General features: G+C 38.0%; 1 protein-coding gene across 1 annotated transcript in view; it reads right to left on the reverse strand.

The window, feature by feature from the left end:
• The window catches only part of KCNK10 (potassium two pore domain channel subfamily K member 10), a 53329-nt gene that overhangs the window by 7796 nt on the left and 25657 nt on the right, over positions 1–19876 (reverse strand). The window contains 2 exon segments of the mRNA XM_058852389.1: positions 9912–10072; positions 12738–12855. Coding sequence (XP_058708372.1) covers positions 9912–10072; positions 12738–12855 — 279 coding nt within the window.

Raw genomic sequence — 19876 nt, forward strand, 5'->3', positions numbered from 1 at the left:
CATCCCCTTGTCCATGAGTAATAAACTCAGCCAAAGGTTGTTGGTTTTTTTAAATAAAAATGGTAACAGTGTTCATGAAAGGATCTATAAAAGGGCCGACTCATGGTTATTGTGCACCTTTGTCACTCACACAAAAGCAGAGCAGCTGAGGATACAAATGAAGGCAGAAAGCAATGGTGAATCAGGAACAGCATTTTTAGAGCTGCTGAAAAGAGCACAAAAGCAGGACTCAGAAAAATAATTACTTAATGAACAATAACACATGAAATGCAGGATAGACGTGAAAAGGGGGGTCTTTTTACAGTTAGGCATGCATTCAGAGGAAATTCACAGTACAGTCTAACTGCTAAAGATGAAAAAAATGCTAAGGCATAATTGTACTTACTAATGGAATATGTACATTGTAATAATGACATACTACAAAAATGTAATCGACTGCAGTGGTACACCAAGCCATTAAATAAATAAATAAATTAATAAATAAAATAATCACTCTATATAACACTAAAGGTTGAGAAGTCTGAATAAGTTTAAACAAATTTCTCTTTTAAACGGTATTTTCAGCTTGGAGCCAAACATTATCAAATTGCTGAGCATGTTCTGCCAAGCTAAGAAATCATCTGAACCCATTTTGTGGCATGAACACAGAATTTTCTGTAAGTATCAAAAAGAAATAATAAGAAAACCCTTCCTCCAGGAAAGGTAGCTAATCTTATAGCTATTCAAGTAAAATTAGAACACCTTCAAAAGAGATGTTTTCCACTCTTTTTCTTTTTAAGTTTGTTTACCCACAAGTTCTTTCCACAGTGATGAAGCAGATAATTTGTAAAACATTCTTCAAATATAAATAAATTAGTGCCTGCTAATGAGATCAGTTTAATTCCACCTAGAACTAATCTGTAAAACATCAAAGAAGCAATCTAAGAATCTAAGAACTGAGAGTTTTCTGTGAACCCATCGAGGTCATTTCCATTTTCCAATGACAGGGCTGATTTGACTCTTAAGGTGGCTAAGTGCTAAACTGGCAACATTACTGATGGCATTTTGCTTACATGAATTCAAACAGCCTACAGTCAATGTTCTGTAGTGCCAAGAGGGGTAAAGACAGACAGTAATGAGAACACCCTTATCAGTGGAATTTAGTTCTTATCCATCTTTTCCATCAATTACTGCAACTTTGTTTTTCCTCATTTCCTATTATATATTCAGGGGTTTTAGTAATTTTGGTATTACCTAATAATTTCAGGACTTAAAAGAAACCTTGAGTTTTTTTACTTTTTTCCTCTCGCTGGCCCAATAGATCAAAGCCAGTGTCATGGATTATTTTACGTCTCCTGCTTTCCTCAGGTGATTTAACTGAGGTACAATTTTTCTGACCTGATGGCTGACAATAAAAACACCAAACAGTGCTTTTAAGTTTGCAAACTGAGACCACAGGGTCGATATATATGCCTATGAAAAAGGAGCATGAGGCATTAAGGAGGAAATCAAAAGAAGCTACAGTCATTTATCAGACTAGAGCAAATGCTAAATATGTAGAACATATATATTTCCATGAACAGCATATTTCATATAAGCTTATTCCAAGATTCTGTAGTGTCACCTTGCATTTCATAGAAAGCTTCCCCAGTATACAGTACTAGTAAACCAAAAATAGCACTGGAACACTTGCTGCTTCACAGTGAGTTCAGATGGTTTTTCCATCTTCCAAACTCTTCCTTCTCTGAATTCCTGACAAATCTCCCCAAGGCTCTGGGCAAGCTGGCTACCTTTTTGGCTAGATGACCAATGGCAATTTTTTAGGGATAATGTAATATACCTGCATGGAAAATGCTGTCCTCACCTCTCCAAAAGGCTCTGTATTTTGGAGCAGAGAAAACACATTTCAAACAAAACACATTTCTTTAATATTTCTTTTGTTCCCTTCACTTACACTTAACTTTGTGTCCTTCCCCATGCTGCCAGCTATTCTCAGAACAGATTGTCTCTGCCCATGCACTAATTAAACAGCTTGTCTTCTAAATCACTTTCTCCCGACCAAAATATTTTAACACTAGGAGTGACAGTCTTTGTACTAAAGCCATAAACCAGAATATCACATATATCATCTGACAAACATTTGATATGTCCTTAGTCAAAATACGTTTGCAAAGCTGGTGTAGATGGAGCAGGCAGTCATAGGTTCATGATGCTTGTCTTTCAGCTTAGCCAAATGCAAGCCAGTCCTGGTCCAGAGCCTGGCACACACCTCAACAGGTGGCCTGGCCCTTCTCAACAGTCTTTATGGAAAGACTGACACAGCACTGGCTCACAGAGCTCCTTGGTCATCAGTGATTTGGTCACATCAACCTCTTTGCTGCCTGTAACTGTCACTGTGGATTTCATCTTAACTTGTCCTAGCTCCTTCGTGTCCAAAATGAGACAGAAACTAAATGTATTTTAAATATCAGTGACTTGGACATAACACCTAAGAACAATATAACAATGCTTTGCTCTTTGTTCTCTGACACCGCTGGCTCCTGTCAACTCCAACAGACCCACCTCAAGGCACTGCTGAACTTCTGAAATGACATGGTGGCACCTCTGGGAAAGCATATTCAAGAAAGGGCAGGAATGCTGGACAGGCAGAAGACAATGAAACACAGAGAACAAAGGAATAACAAGGTCAGGTGAGTGGTAGCTTCTCCATGGCAACGCAGGTACTACAGGGTCTGCAGCCCATGGAGGACCAGCAGAGGAACAGAGGAGAAGAGTTAAGAACAGCAGAGAAACCACTGTGTTCTGACCCAACCCTTGTGTCGTTTGCTGCTGCACCAGCGGGACTGAACGTGACCCACAGTAACGTGGGTGGAGGAGAGGTTTCTGCAGTGAAGTGAGCCTAGGAGTGAAGCAGAGCTTTCAAAATGGGGAAGAAAGGCATTTTGTACGTTTGTGAGGATTTTGTTTCCAAACATTCAACTCAGTAATAAAGTTTTTATGCTAATTGTCAATAAATTCATTTAAATTACACAAGTTTTTTTGCCTGTGAGAGTAGATGGTAAGTGACTTTGCTGTCTTTATGTTGACCCACAAGGTTTCTCAGAGAACACTCTATTGTTCTTTCCATGTTCTCTCCATCATTGTAGGCAAGTGAGCAAACAGCCATGCTTGCTGCCAGCCAGGACCTACTCACCACATCAGTGAAGAAGACAACACTCCTTGAAAACAAGCAGCAGAGTTATAATATGTATTAAAAGATAGATGACATTTCAGACACCCCCATGATTTATGAAAAGGGGGTTGAACCATTCTACTAGTTATGGGCTTCCCCCACACTCTAACCTCTTGATGCCTCAGTATTATTTTAGTTCTTATGTTTTATAAAGAATGCTGCTATAAGAAGGTGGAGAGTCCATCCTCTGCTTTTTAACTGTAGTCAGTACCAGAGATATTAAAAGCTGTAAACAGTCACATTTATTACTAAGCTTGGAAGGGACAATACTGAACTCATACAAGACACACGTCAGAGTAAAGAAGGATTTCTTCTTTTTTTTTTTTTTTTTTTTAACATCATTTTTCCCCATAAAACTACGTTTCTGTGGGGTTTTTCTCTAGACCCAGAAGGAATATGCAACAAGCTTCTCACAGAGCAGCAGCTTTCTCTAATGTCATTTTTGTAAATCTCTGTGCATGGATCTTGCTGCAGTCATAACATGAGTACTGTGTCATGAAAATACAGAAACACTGGCTCAGACATTTTTTAGGCTTGATATACCCCTTTCCATCTTCTTCCTCTCACTAGAAAGCACACACAGGGCTTTCTGATATGGACCCACTAATTTCTGCATGTTTCTTATTACAAAAATAAAAATGGCTGAGCTGTATTCAACCCAAGGGAAAAAAAAATAAGCAAAAAACCAAATTGAATAAGAGGAATCAACCCATACATACGCTTTTCGCAAACACTGGAGCAGACAAAGGACAACAGAGGTTGATGGCATAGACTTAAGCAATTTCACAGAGGCTGAATTTGTAGTGTGTTCCTCCTCCCTTCCCTCCTTCAAGTCCCATCTGAGTTACACCTATATTCCCCCACCCAGAGAGCGCAAGAATGGGTTAATAACAATTGTTCCACATAGCTTCCCTGTACTTGAATGGATTTGATCTTGTCATTCCTGGTACAACATACTCACCATCAATGACCAGAGGATAAGAACAAAATTAGCAAAATGTCTGTTACACTTAAATTGCTTTCCTTGAAGTGGAACAGCTGTAAGCACCACTAACTAAAAACTAACTAAAAACTAATTAATTAGCTAACTAACTAACTAACTAAATTAAATACCCAGTTAGAGGGCCTAAAATGTCAAAATCTGGGATCCATAGATGTTCTAATTAATTTTTAGTACTAGCTTACTATCTTAGGTCTGTGAAGAAAAAGATACTTTTCTGCAGCTCAAATATAATGGAAGGGATGTGTGATCCAAAGAATAAACCAAACATATTCAAGACAGTGGTTTAAACTAAATTCAGAGACAAATTTGGCTCTGCTTGATGAGGACCACTTGTAATGAAGTCACAACCCTCACCACCAAGCCTACAAGAACCCCTGTTTAAACCCCGCTCAGGAAAATATGACTCAAAAGCACCTTTAAGGTGTGACAGGCAAAAGAACAGAAGATGAGCTGAGATTGTTCACAAGGATTTGTTCTGGGTTTGTAAATCACCCTCCTGATCATTGATTTTTTATATTTCTTTATCATTCTTTTTTGGTGGAAAGGACTCAGCAAATTGTTAAGCTGAGGTCTGAACCCTGAACTTTCAGCTCATAAACCTTGTATAATTTTGGAATAATACTGTGAACATGCAACAGTAGGTTGAATTTCACACCCTGTCCTGACAGCTCTGTCCAGAGACAGGATGCCAGCAGATGGCAGATGGATCACTGCATCAGACAGTTACTCTTTGGAAGTTGTTAAGTGAATATAATTTTTTTTTTAATTTTACCTTTTTCCTTACAGAAAATCACAGTGAATAACACTAGATTAAAAAAAGAAAAGATAAAGTATTCATATCCTCAGTGGGTTTTTAGCAGCTGATGTAATAACACACTGATATGGTTAATAATGCAATGTAATTAAACAAAATAAAAGAGATTGTCTTGAACAGAGCAAATCCATGAACAGAGGGGAGACTATAAAAAAAGACTGTATTTTTAAGTGCTCCTCCTCTACACAGTTACTGTCTTAATACTGAGTTGTTTTCCCAAATTCTGTTTTTCATTCATTTTCAGGGAAGGAACTTGTACAAACAATTCCTGTCACTTCTGCAGTAAGAGATCAGAGAAGCCAAGTGAAAGAGTAGCTAGAGTTGATCAGGTGTATTCGGAAAGACAAACAATAAAGTTTAGGAATGGTAGAGATTTGACAGGCGCTAAAAGAAAGCTTTCCACCAGCTCAATGGGACTACCCTTACTGCTATGCCTTACTGCTAATGGGGCTCCATTACACATCTGTCAACTAAGAATTACTTTTCCTAGGACAATTCCAAGGTTAGGTGATGTGTACTGCTGTCTTTCAGAAAAATATTAAGTGTAGGCCACTTTCACAGCATGTCTCTGAAAACTGGAGCAAAACATGTTCTCTAAGCTGAAAACCTGAAAGAGAAGTAACAGATGTGTCTGTTCTGATAAGTCCCTGGCTCAGTGAAGCACAAGTTGCTTACAGAGGCACAAAGCAGTGTATTTTCAGTGGTGCAGATTTTGCCACCACTCATGTCTCTGGCTGCTTGCTCACACCCTGTATTGCAATTCACAGTCCACCAGCTGTGTTGCCAGACCTGTCCTCTGTGTCCTGCTGGAAACCAGAGCAGTGAAAGCAGCAACCGAGCTCAGGAACTGCTCACAGTGGCTCCACCTCAGAAGCCAGAAAATCCTGGAGTGCTCTCAGAAACATATTGTTCCCAGGCTGAATTCCTGCATCTGTAATAAACTGTAAGATAGGGGAAGATCACTCACGTTATCCATCTACTTCTGGTGAGAATCCAAACACTCGTTCAAGGTTTGAAAAAAAACTACCCAAATTAGCCTATATTTAACTCATGATAATGGCAGCTGCTGTGCTCTGTAACAGTGTACTCTGCCTATGGAGTGCTTTCTATCTTTAGATGCTTGCAGACGCTGTGTGTACAGAGCAAGCCAAAAGAATGGAGCTTTGTTCTACTGTTTATTATGGAAACATTCACAGGTTGTTCATAAGATCCCTCATGTATGTAAGATAAAAATACTACTTTTATGGCATTATGTCACCTTGAAATGCATATTTCATTTCTGTTGTGTCTGGAAAGTTTACTGGATGACAATCTATTTATAAGAATTATCAACTTTTAAATTAAATTTTGAGTGTATATGTGCTTTTCTGAGGTGGTCTGGGAGGGCTGATACATCACTGGACCTAGAAATTGGATGCTTGTTACCAGTGTATATAATTAACCTGGTGGCCTTGTACATACTCATTTTCTGGGGAATCACACTTGCATGCATGTAAAAACAGACTGGGAGACAGGCTCTGCCCTAGATTATTGAAGATGGAACATACAGGAATAACCAGGAGCTGAGAAGACAGAGCTTTTGTGGGGGAAGCTTTGGTTTACATCTCTGACCTGGTTGATGCTTATTTACTTGTACCAAATATAATCATCCCAGTAGGACAGATGGTATAAACTATTGGATTTATTTGGGATAGCATCATCCTGCCAATGCCTCTGTTTCCTAAAATGGTACGTGAAAAGTTCTATTTTTTACAAAGCATTATTTTGCAATGAAATACCTCCAGCCCTACCTACTCATAAATGAGTAGATGTTTTCCTGGCTAGTTACACACTGATATAATGGTAACATTTTGGATTAGAAGATGAGTGGTGGCATGTGCCCAGCTCTTCTGCTGAAATATTCTGTCAGTACTGTTGGGTTAGTGTGTACTTGATAAGAGCAGATTTTTTTCTCACTTTATGTAGTTCAAATTTTTCTTAAAAATCCCACAGAATGCGTGGGCTGATTACTGCAGTAGCTACATTTGAAATTCCTATGCTCTAATTTGTGGTGTTAATTAAGGTAGGTTTAGTAGGGCTCTGCACAGGTCATGTCAGAGGCAACAGAAATGCACTAGCTCAAGTCCTCTGGGAGGAATCCTCCTTCCATCTTTCCAGCTATGCCAAGGAGTGACAAAGGCAGGCTGTCCCTAGTGTGGCACGAGCTCCCTTCTCACAGATACACTGTTGGATGGAGCAAGAGGAGTTCCTGTTAGGGAACTGCTTTGGGTGAAAGGATGCCAGTGACAACAGAAAATTCTCTCCTTGCCACCTACCGATGTGTGCATACCACACCTTACCTAGCTTCAAAAATGATCCTAACCACGATGCACTGGATACATACAGAAGCAGAGTGCTGAGACATATCAACATGGAAATTTGATGCATTACACACATGCTAAGTTTCTTCCCATTCTTTCCAAAAGAAACTGTCCCAAATTGTCTGTGAGAACAAATAATACAGGTAGCTAATTTGTACTCTCTCTAGAACATTGATGCACTCCATGGCTTCTCAGCTAACTCTGGAAGATTTGTCAGACACACCACCCAACATTTTATTAAGTTTTTCAGTGTCTTTTTAGCCTAAGTTTGTTCCTTTTAGTTTCTTGGTAGCTACACTCCTAATTTTTATGTCCTCCCTTTAAAGGTGGTAACAGGCTGTTTTACACCCACAAACATGCTGAATTTCAGTTCATTTAGGAGACGGTTACAAAATAAGAGAAAAGAGTTGCACATTGAATTAAAATTTTCTCTGTGCTCAGTATTAAATCAAGAACTGTTACTCTACTTGAGGCTTCCTCTGATTAGGTCCAAACATTTATGAAGCCTAACAGTGTAAATACAATGTGATAATAAATTACAAAGTTATTAAAATTATAATGATTATTATATTCTACATATGCCAAATGATATGTAAATAATCACTTAAAGTGAAACCACTGGTATGATTACTAGTTCCTAAGATGCATGTAAATTCTAAACTCTATCAGAAATATTTCAAATTGCCAAAACTTATTAACTCATTGTTACTAAGAGCAACAAAAGAAATTATGTATAACCCTGTTAACCAAATCACAGAATAATAGATGTAATGGAATGTAATGGATTTACGACAATCAAAATAAAGGGAATAAACACATCTTGCCTAAACAGGACCACAATCTCTAAATTCCTTTGGAAGCTGACAAAATACCAAGAAGGAAAACAAATACTTTGAATGGCTATAAGCAAAAAGCAACTGCATTAACTCAAGAAAATGCAGGAATACTTTGAATACCAAAATAACTCACATTATGTGCAGAAGGGCTATATTTTGTATGAAACATTAGTATCAACATTCATCTGTGAATCTTAAAGTACTTCAAGTAGTGTATATATACTATGCTTTAGCACAGAGGCTGGACTAGATGATGTCAAGACGTCCCTTCCAGCCCCAGTTATTCTGTGATTCTCTCATTATTTTAATCATAAACTATCACAGCAACAGTTTAATGGCCTTGTCCATGTCACTCAGAAATACAATACTCAGCTGACAATTAATCAAAGATTTTCTGACTCTCAATCCATATTGTGACTTCAAGATTGTAATTTTTCTTGAGCAGAAGTGGGCTGGAATGTTCAGAGATTCCACTGAAGTGAAGCAGGTGTAATAAAAAGGTAGACAAAAAATAAACTAGGGATCTTAGCTGTGTTTTTGCCAAATTGAACTGAGACACTTTTTAATAACATTATATTCATTAAATGAAAATATAACCCTTGAAGTGCTCTCCAGACAGGCATGTACATGCTTACTCACCCATAATCACTTGTCATCTTTTTCTACATTTATTCTGATATACTCTTTATGCCTGGTCTGGGACACCTAAAAGCCATTTAATCAAAACAGAAAGTCCTCATTCTTCAGTCTAATATGTAATTACTTCCTTCCAAAAAAAAGTTACAACTAATTTGCTTTCACCTGTGGGAATATTTTAGGAATAGATGTCTGTTAAACTAACCAGCTTGGGCAGCTTCTCATCCACTCCATCCCTGCAAAGACTTACCTTCGGTTATGCCACTTCCAAGGGAAGTATCACACAGGTCACCTCTAGAAGTTCTGCCTCAAAGAGAGAATCCCTGAAGTGAACCATTAGCAAGGTCTGTGGCACTGCTTGTGAAAGAACTGCTACAGCAATTCAGACCCAAAAACAGAGGGTACTGGCAACAAAAAGGGAAATTACATATGAGGAAGTCTACACAAAAATTCAGGGTAGGATATCTTCATGGAAGGCAGGGCAGAGAATGATCATGATTTCAGCCAGTGGCACTACAGCAGTTTTTGTAGTAGAGTTGCAGATCTGCTCCAACACATCTATCACCCTGCAGTGCAGGCATATCACTCAGCTGTCTCTCTTCCAGTTCACACTCACAACAGCTACCCCGCTTTCCAAGTCTTTTAGGCTGTACCAGTAACACAGTCATGACCTGCTTTACATCTCTGTTTCTTCAGGGAACCATTACCTTCTCTCTGTTTTCAGTGAAGAGATGTACATATCGAAAGTAACTTGTGGTGTTTTGAAGACTGTTTTACAACAATTCCTTGTAAGGAAACTAACTTAGGAGATATATTTCCCAGCAATACCCTCAGTAAGGAAATTCAGAGTTGGATCTATAAGCCCTGCATCATCATCTAGAGAAGTCAATGTTTCTCTTCATTGACTACAGAGATCCTTAAAGACATTAACTATTATCTCAGCTAAACATGTAAATGTTTCTCGGTGTCCAACATGTAAAAAATGCGGCAAGCAATAGCAACAAAATTAAAAGCAGGCTATAAAACAAGAAAGAAATATCAGTGAACTTACTCTGAAAACCTTTTCCACCCTTGCAATACCCTTCCCAAAGATGGTTCCAAGTTGGTCTCCAATCCCAGCCAGCAAGAAGCCAAAGAGTGGAATCCCAAATAGGGCATACAAGATGCAGAAAACCTTGCCGCCAACAGTGCTTGGGGCCATCTTGCCATATCCTGAGGACAAAAACAATTGTCAGACTCTCAGAATCTATACACGGCTTTTCAGAAAACAAACTAATAGGTTTTAAAAAACTGCTCTTCCTCCAGGCATACCTCTGTTCCACCTATAATTCCAATTTATAGACTTTCAATGGCATGATGTAATTTCCAGGGCAAGTCACCCTTTGTTTATTCTTTTTTTCTTGAAGCCTCAGTTACCCATATTTTCTCTAGATTCAGTCTATCTAAAATTGCTGTTTGCCTAATTGATCTAGCTGATGTCACGGCATAAAAATCCCTCCACGCTGGCCTGGTGCCTGCATGCTCTTGCTCCTCTTGGTCTGTGACAATGGTTTCCTGACAGGAGTGTGATTCACCTGACAAGGTTCATTTTCAGTGGTTAGCTCAATCTTTCCTCAACCCCTCATCACACTGACTAGTTATACTGCAGCCTCCAAACTGTACCCACACTATGCAAATCTGCCTGTGAACTCTTGTTTCAGTAAGCATTATTACTCCAGGAGACACGGTATTTCTGCTAAAATGTTAAAGAGAAGAAAAAACAATTGTGACAGTAATATTTGCACCTTTTTATTTAAGATCAGGTATTTTAATTGAAATGTCATAGACATTTTTATTTTAACTATACATAATTACTTAAATATTAAAAGTCATTACATAATCACAAATCACTGATGCAATAAAGCATCCAGAGAGGAGGAAATCTATGAAAGTGTCAGGTCCTATTCCTGTTGGGTTCACAACACTGGCACAGGATATATCTCTCTGTCATGGCATGCTGCAAGAATTATGCTGACACACAATAATGCATGTCTCATAACCTACTGTCCTTTTCACAGCTGGACCCATCATCCCAGATTTCTTCTAAAATTCCAAGAAATTTCAGGTTCCATGGGTCCCTGGACTGAGTTTGACCAGGTAGCCTGCTGTGTTTCTGCCTAAAAGGAGCCCTAACAAGCCTCTGGTGGATAAATTAAAACCATTTTCATGCCCTGACACAATACACAGACTTTGTGCAGCATATAAAAATCTCATTCATGGAGAATTTAAAACAAATAGGCAAAATAGGCAAATGGGCAAAAATACAAGGTATTTTCAATAAGTTATTTAAATAGCAGATATCAATGAATATGCCTGCATAAACTATGCCTACAAAGCGGCATTTATTTAATGAGTAATTTAAAATCTTGTCACTGGGGTCTGTTGAGTAAACAAATATTAAGGGAGGGTTTTCTTGCATATGAATCAGAAATGTTTTCTTTCTTGCCACCCGCTGGTTTTATGCTACCATCAAAAATACAGGGTAAGGTAGCTTAATATAGAGGAACACAGATTGTGCATTCTATACAATCCCTGTTTCCCCCTCACTCTGACAGCAAAGAAAAGGCAGAGCCAAAGACACAGACTCTACTGTTAGAGATGATCACCACAGCAAGTCTTTTAACTGCCACAGGATTTTTTATTGTAGTTGTTATTGTATTACTTGCATTAAAAACCTACAGAATTTAGTCAGATTCTCACACTTTATTGAAGGGCTTTGTGATTATCAAGTTATTTGTCTGTACTGTCACCAGTGTGTGCATCACAGCTGTAATGTGGAGAAGCACTTTATACAATATTTAAATCAGAATAATACTCATAGAAAACACAAATAAAAATCAACAATTTACCAGTGACTTCCAAATAATTAGATCTCTTGATCTGATTTTTATGACAGTACTGAAATCAAGCTTAAAATTATAAAACTACTGTATAATTGTCAGCAGATTAACTTTATCGACAATGTTATTGGATTATTTTCTTTTTCCTTCAGACTGTCTTCTGAAATCCAAGTATGCTGAGCATTCTTCAAGAAAGGAACTGGCTCAGAGAGGAGAGATTAAAAACCTTAGCATATCTGAGGCAAACATTCAGAGATCAAATTCTAAATACATCAGACGCAATACATGGGGAGAGAGATTATAAGCGCCTGAATAATGATCTTATTAAAATTAGTGGTTTAAAAAAAGTGAATGGAGTAGTTCAGTATACTCTTCATTTAACACAGAGAAATGTGTCAATAATTAAGGCCATGAATTCCAGAAAGTAAAAAAAGTGGGATTTTTTACACAATGTGTTATTTGTGGAATTCCTTCCAATTGCTAATGAAAGCAAGTAAGAATTTTTAAAAGGATATAATAATTATGAGACTATATTTCCAGTTAAATGAGAAGAATTGCTTCTATCAAACTTCAGAGCGTAAGCCAAAATTAATTAATGTACTTAGGAAGAAAGTTACACTTCTGAGCAAATTCATCTATAATCTTAAAATCCAATTTAAATTCCCAACATTCATAAAATATTTCATTTGGTACAGCTTCATGATCTTTTTAGTGAAAATTGAGACCATCTACATCTACATCAAGAATAGGGTCATAAAGCCGGCATAAATGTTGCCTGTTTTCAGCTCAGCATTGCTATTCTACCTTAATAATGTAAACAGCCTCTGACACCTACCCAAAGACTCAGTGCCCTTGCCACATGCTGGAGTCATGTCTCCTGCTAACAGAGAAATATACTCCAGCTACTTTACTTCTTTGTTGTCTACCTTCCTCAAATAGATTTCATTATCCATGTCTCAGTGTGACTATGTATTTTAAAAAACAAACATTAAATATACCTATAGTTGTGATGACTGTTCCAGCAAAGAAAAAGGCACCTCCAAGGTCCCAATGACTGCTGTTGTTAGAAGAATTTCCGACGGGACTGACTCCTGCATTATCAGCATCAACAGCATGCTGCAAAGAAAATACAAAGAATCAGCATTATGCATGCCTTACTGTATCCTATGCAAGCTGGTATAGGGTCCAAAGGGAAATTTATAGGACCATGGAAACAGCTTCAATTTGTTTTTAATATGTGCTCAAAGTACAGTAGCCTCTTCTGTACATGTAAGTCGAATATACGACTGAATTGAATATCCATTCATGTAGAAGAAAGATACAATGCATAAACAAATGATAAAAGAGAGAAAGCAATTGAGAAGTGGAGGACCAACACCACAAATTCGTCCATAAATATCATTCTTGTAGCAACTACTGCCAAAGGAAAATTTCCTCAATTGAACAGCTCATGTTAGAAGCAGCTAGAAAGGTGGTAAATACAAATAATGTTTGTGAAATCAACAGAAGCTAGTCAGCCAAGGGTTTAAATTCCCAGACAATCAGTAATTGATTAAGTAATTTATATTTTATGATAACTAAAGAAAAAAATATAGGATATATAGATATACCCTGTTTGAAATGAACAAATAAGATACCTATGGAAGCATCATAAAAAAACTTTGTGATCAGCTCAGACTTCCCAGTTGCCACACTACACATGATCTCATATACACAAATACAGCATGATACAGAGACTCCCAGACACTGTTTGAATGAAGTATATTCTGGATAGAAGCTGAGATAGCTATACTTCCTGGTCACTATCCTGTGTCCCACTTAGTACTGAATCAAATCACGCAGATATATCAGCCTCCTGAATGTTTGTTGGGAATTTCTAAAACTGCACCATATCGTGTCATGGGACACACACATTCACTTTTCATTGCAGCCTCACAGTCCAACGGAAGACAGAGCTGAATACATCAGCTTACAAAGCACAGAAATAAACCTCTCATCAGCATCTGGTATAATCACCTGAATTACTCTAAACTGATTTTTGAGATGTCCTAAAGAATGTATTTTGCAGTTGGTTTTAGATGCAAGCTATTCCTCATCATAGAGAAATTCAGATCTCACTCTAGAACAGCAGCTGAAATGACTGCCTTTCTCCCTTCCTAATGCTCTTGAGTCTAATTTCCATAAAACCACTGCAGAGGAACCAAGCTTCTCCTTTTCTGCCTCCTAATTTCCAGCTTTTTGCTTTTCTCCCATTCTGCTCCAACCTCACTTCATGTTGCTGTTATCAGCTGCTGACACTACTGCCAGACCGTCTCCTTCTCCTGTTATTTGTTCCTCCTCCTAAATAGTGACACCAATCTTTAGCCTTGGTAGTTTCAGTGAACTTATTGCTGGGCTCAACAAGTGAATCAAAGTGCTACCTCTTGCATCCTCTTTTTCTTTGGCTTTGTTCAACATGGAATTCCCACCTATCAACATAGGTTTGACTTTTATTATTCCATTTCTTTAACTAGTTCTCTTTTCTCTCTGATTTATGATCTATGAATTGTCATGGTGGTTTTCTATTTCACCTTTTCCTATACAGTCCATGTGCAAAGCAAGGTTAGCCATTATATTTTACCATTGCCCCACTTCTTACCTGATCATGTCTGTGAGGTCTCTCTTGATCTTCTCCATAACTTCACATTCTCTTGTGGGTTTAGCACTGACTTCTAAACTCATCCATTTAACATCACTTCTCCCCCTAGCCTTCATGATACACTTTTTTCATCATTAATGTTTCCACCAATGCCTTATTCACCACATCTTTTCTTTTCTTCCACTTCCATTTTTCTCACTGATTTTTTGCCTATATTTCCAAGTGACTTCACAGTCATAAAAGTTCCTCTACTGCTTTTTTAGCCTGGGCAAGTTTCAGCTAATCTGCTTCCCAGCTTTTAGTTATTCATCATTACCTCACAAAAAGGGAAAGGAGTGGGAGGAGAGGCGTATGGGCAAGAACAGAGACAGCTACATCAGAAGAGATCAGTAAGGGACAGCCTTTTTTAAAAGTACATCTACTACATGCCAGGCTAAGCTGATTGTGAAACTATAGCATGAGCAAGCTCCAGGCTGGACTGGTTTCACCTCATGTGGGCAGAAAGCCAGGGCTCCTCAGCACATGTCCATACCTCAAGAAATAAGGATATAGAGGACAGATGTGTTTTGGACCAAACCCATTGGGTTTTACAGCAAATGTACCAGTTGCTGGCATATTGCAGGTGGTGTGAAAGAGATCATTTGCTGGTTTCTGCAGAACAGCATAAATCAGCATAACAGACAGGTTGCCCATTTAAATAGGCCATGACACACTGTCAGCTACCCTGGTTACTTCTGCCAAGGAATGCTGTCTGCCCTCCCCTTTGAGTGTGTGAATGTCAGCAAGCTAATTACACTTAAATCACACTTGAGTTTACACAGTTTAACAAGTCTTTCAGGGCCAAGCACTAACCCCTGAAGTGAAGGTGTATCCTGTTGCCTCAGATAGCTTTGAGATTCTCAGACTCCCTTATCATCCCAAACAAATTAATTTTTCTTTAAAGCTTCACTGACATCATTCATTTATAAATAACCAACTATTCCAATGCTGTCTTTTAATACATAGTATTTTGCATACAGCGATGGAGGACAAAAAGAGAGCAACAAAACAAAAGCAGCTAGCAGCCTGCAGCTAACAGCAGTCAAACAACCAATTTCAGCTCATGCATGAGAAAAGGATGCCTTACTACTACCACCACAAGTCCACCTACACAGAACTATCCTGCTAGATGAAAACTGACACAAAATTCAAACAATTATACTATTACTGGCAAGACTCTCCCAGTTCACATAGACCACAAAATTTTACAAGTTTCTCATCGAAGCTTCAGATAGGCTTTGCAGCAATGACCTGAAGAGCCGCATCCTCAGGTTATCTCAGAGTAGGAAAAAAAGATAATTTCCAATGTGCTAAGCACTATGTTAACAAGCCCCACATATTTAAGATATTTTAAACTGGTAGTTTCAGCTACTTTTATAGTTGAAGTATTGTTGAAAGTAACAGGTCATGAAAGTACCCAAAGCTGTTTCACACTTGCTCCTTTCCTGATCCCTTTTTCCTTCTCCAGAGGAGCTACAAGCACAGTATACAAGTAAACAGTATTTTTTCAGAATAGCTTATTAATTGAAAGTGCTTATTAACTGGAAGTTATTCTTTACTGAATAACTACCAACTTATGGTAATTTTTGTCTTTTGAAATGCCACCCATTTCGGGGAAGGCAATAATTTGAAATACCTCAAATGGCTGAAATTGTCTTTCTGGATGTGCAAGTAATGGATGTATGTTCAAGCCAACAGACAAAACTACTGAAATTAATAAAATTACGTGATATTATTATTTGTTTTTTAAAACATGTATTTCTGATCACAACTTTCTGGTTTGCTCCCTATCATTGCATAGATGTGCACTTTACTCTCGACCCCTTTGGTATCAGTACAGTCCTTCTGTAACAAAAGAGACGTGGCCTGGTGACATGGTCTGCATGGGACCAAAGGCAAACATCAGAGCAGAAGCCCAGAATTTGTAGTGATACTGGGACAATTGAATCCTGTATTCCCAATACAGGAACCAAACCACATCTCAGTCTGAAGTACACTTATTTCATCAATTCCACTTGCATAAGCATCAAGATAGCTGGAAGCCAGTGCAGCTGATTAGGAGAGAGAAGCAAAATAGACTGTTCCTGGTTTCTCCATGAAGAAAGGGTTTTATCTGGTTCATTTGTTCATGTTTCTGTAATTTCTCCAGTTAGATCCCAAGTTTGAAGAAGACAAATCTTTTTCAAGGGCAAGTGTAATATCCCTCTCAAGTGATGAGACAGTCAAAAAGGTACCTACCCTATGTGATATCAAGGATAGGAATTTGATAGGAAAAGAAAATTCTTGTCCTTTTTTTGCCTATCTCCATTAATTCCTTTCCACAGATCATTCTAATCCAATAATTATTATCTCCCTCTACAATTCTTTTTCCGAGCAGATTCCTATCAAGCATACAAAAAGTTGTTTCAATTGCCTTTCATGCTCTGATATTTCTCTATTAGGATTATTAGGAGGCTTCTCATTAGCAAGAAGCTTTTAAAAACTAATTCTTTAATAACTTTTTTTCTATACTCCCTAACTCTCTACTTATTCTCACCACCCCTTATATGGTGTATAGGGACCCTCATTATAAATTCACATTTATTCACTTTTCCACAACAGCATTTTCTAAGGACCAAGGACAACATTTTTTTTCAGATTTAATCAAAAGTAATAAGCTTTCAAAGCCCATCCCTTAAATATTTCTGCCTATCCCACAAAGGGCTTTAGGAACTAATCATCCAGAAAGTGATCTACCTTCACTTAGTGATTTGATAGTCACGCATGCACTGTGTCTGAGGGTAGACCTACAGCGTTCAATGAGGGATATGCACAGAGAACTAAGTCATAAAGGTTTAGCTCTCTGCAAAGGCATCAGCTAAGTTCTGGAAGCAGCACAGCTACAGGAAAGTTGCAGACTTGTGAAGCATCTTAGGCTCAGTCTGTCTCCTACACAGCTGGAACAGCTCTGGATTGATGTTACAAACCAGTGTGCCTGCACCAACTAGTACAGGACCCAAGATATCTGAATCCTTTCCTTTTAGGAGGAATAGGGTAAAATAAAAATCGGGGCAGAAGGGAAGTTGGGACAAGTTAACCACCAGAGGCACAGGTAGAAGGTTCAACAATCAGATACTTACCTCTGTTTTTCTTCACAGTACAAACAGTCTTTTCTTGTCTTCAGAAACATGCAAGTCTTCTCCATAGTTAATTCAAAGTACTATTTTTTGCCTGACTATCTAGAGTTTTCTTCTAGCACATGAAAATTCTTTCCCTTTGACATGGAAACAGCCTGGAAAAAAAGCTGGCTTATGGCACTAATGAACCAAGCAGCAGCAAAATTAAGCATCTCTGCAGGATGTGCCTTTTCTTACTTACCTTCAGGGCAAAACTGGTTCATAACACTAATCCACAGTGCCTACCCAAGATATGAATTCTTACTAACATAATTAGGCAGTAAAGCCTGATTAGCTTATTCCCAGCTCTGCTTCTTTTCCAGCTTGCACTCTAGCTCTAATGGGTTGCTGTAGTCATCAGTGGACAGTAATAATATGTCTTAGTTACCAGGTGGGTGATTTTTTTAATATACATATATACTGTAATCACTCACACTCCTAAATTAAACCCTGTTGGACAAGGCAGAAGAAAGCAGCCTGACAATAACATAAGTAAGTTCTTAAGTAGCAAGCCAAGCCTCTCTATTCTGCATAATTTTGCAGGGTTCATTAGGAAAACAAGGTGCATTATGGAAGTTTTTACCCATATACAGTACACAGGATATATAGAAACAGTATGAGTGCCCTTATCAGGTCCATAGGAATTACTCTGCCAAAACACAAAGATGGTCTTCCTATCTCTCCTAATGATAGATGAAATCTGAACTTTCTGAGAAGCATAACCTCCCCATTATACACTCTGTGCGTTATTACAAAGGCACTATGACTTGATTCTGAACACGGCTATTAATAAGATTATTTTATAATACATAAAAACAAAAAGAAAAGGTTTGTGGTATGTTAGCAATGTTACTTTTCTTTTCAACTCTATGTCCAGTCACCTAAGTCCTGCTATCTTCTGCTATTTGATCTAATAAATACAATGCAGCTAAATGTACTTAAAGAACCTGAAGTTTCATTGTCTTTTAGCATGTTCTAGGTTTCATTTTCTCTAACTCTGAAAACTCAAAAGCGGTGAGATAGAACACACAGTGTTCTCATTTTCTTAACCTCATATTCACTATTTTGCCAAGTTATAGATCACCTACAACCTTAAACAGTGTACTGGATTCACTGCAACAAATATTTTCAGGAACAGAAATGGGCTTTAAAAATTCACGGTTAAGAACTTCCACTTGAAGTGGCTTTAGAAAATTTGGACTGCACTGTGAAACACTGGACATTGTTATGAAAAAATTACCTGTCATTGTGGTAGTATTAGATAGACCTGAACCAAAATCCAACAGTCAAATACAAATTTAAAATACTTTGAATCTTCCTAAGAATTTGCACTCTTTTCATCACTGTATTTCTTCTGAAGTCTGTGAATGAACTTCCAAGTCTGGACTCAGCAATTTATAATTGTGCTACCAGTGCTAATATTTGCAATGGGTTTTTGGAGATAAAGGTAAAAAGGATGTCTCATCCCCACTAAATTTTAACAGCATCCTCATACAGTGCTGTACATCTTCCTTACAGGTTTTCCAAAGCAGAATCCTTTGAAAGATTGAGATTTAGGAAAAGGTATACATTTCTCCATCATTAGTCTCATAAGGATGATGATACTCCATTGGTCTTCTTAAAAGATTGCTCCAGAGCTATCCCCACAATAAAATAATACAAGTTAGGTTTCCCTTTTTGTATTGTTCCATACTCTCCAAAGCACAGAGGCAAATCAACACAGTCATTCTGCAGAGTATGATCTGTGTTCAACTAAGAGCTTTCAGGTATTCATATAACATTAATTATGAATAGTTCCCTTCGCAGTAGACTGCACACAGCACAGCAGCTAGGACCCATGGAAGTTGCCACATCAGTCTGAACTCACAGTTGTAAAGGCAGTTGGAGCATTTGGTGCAATGCAGAACTGTGTTGGGCCAGCCAGGGGGATGTCACTTCTGAGATCATCAACATGAAGCTGTGGAAGCCCAGCGTTAACTCCCTGACATTATCTTCAAGCAAGTTCATTCACTGCTATTATGTGCAAGTCAGTTACAATCAGTTCTGTATAAACATACCCAACTACATTCTTGAAGCTGGTTTCACCCCCAGACGTACAGAAGAATCCAAAGAAACTTGTTCTTTATTGACAAATCTATTTCAATATTTCATATCATTTGGCTTTAAGACATTCACATCCTAAGCTGCTAAACCCATTTTAATGTATTTTTGCACTATGACTTCCAACTACCCATTGTAATGCCTGAGGACATACTGAAATCTCAGAAGATAAGAAGATTTGTCCAGAATATCTGTCTTCTAATAA

The sequence above is a fragment of the Poecile atricapillus genome, chromosome 1 (assembly GCF_030490865.1).
Source record: "Poecile atricapillus isolate bPoeAtr1 chromosome 1, bPoeAtr1.hap1, whole genome shotgun sequence".
Classification (NCBI taxonomy): Eukaryota; Metazoa; Chordata; class Aves; order Passeriformes; family Paridae; genus Poecile; species Poecile atricapillus.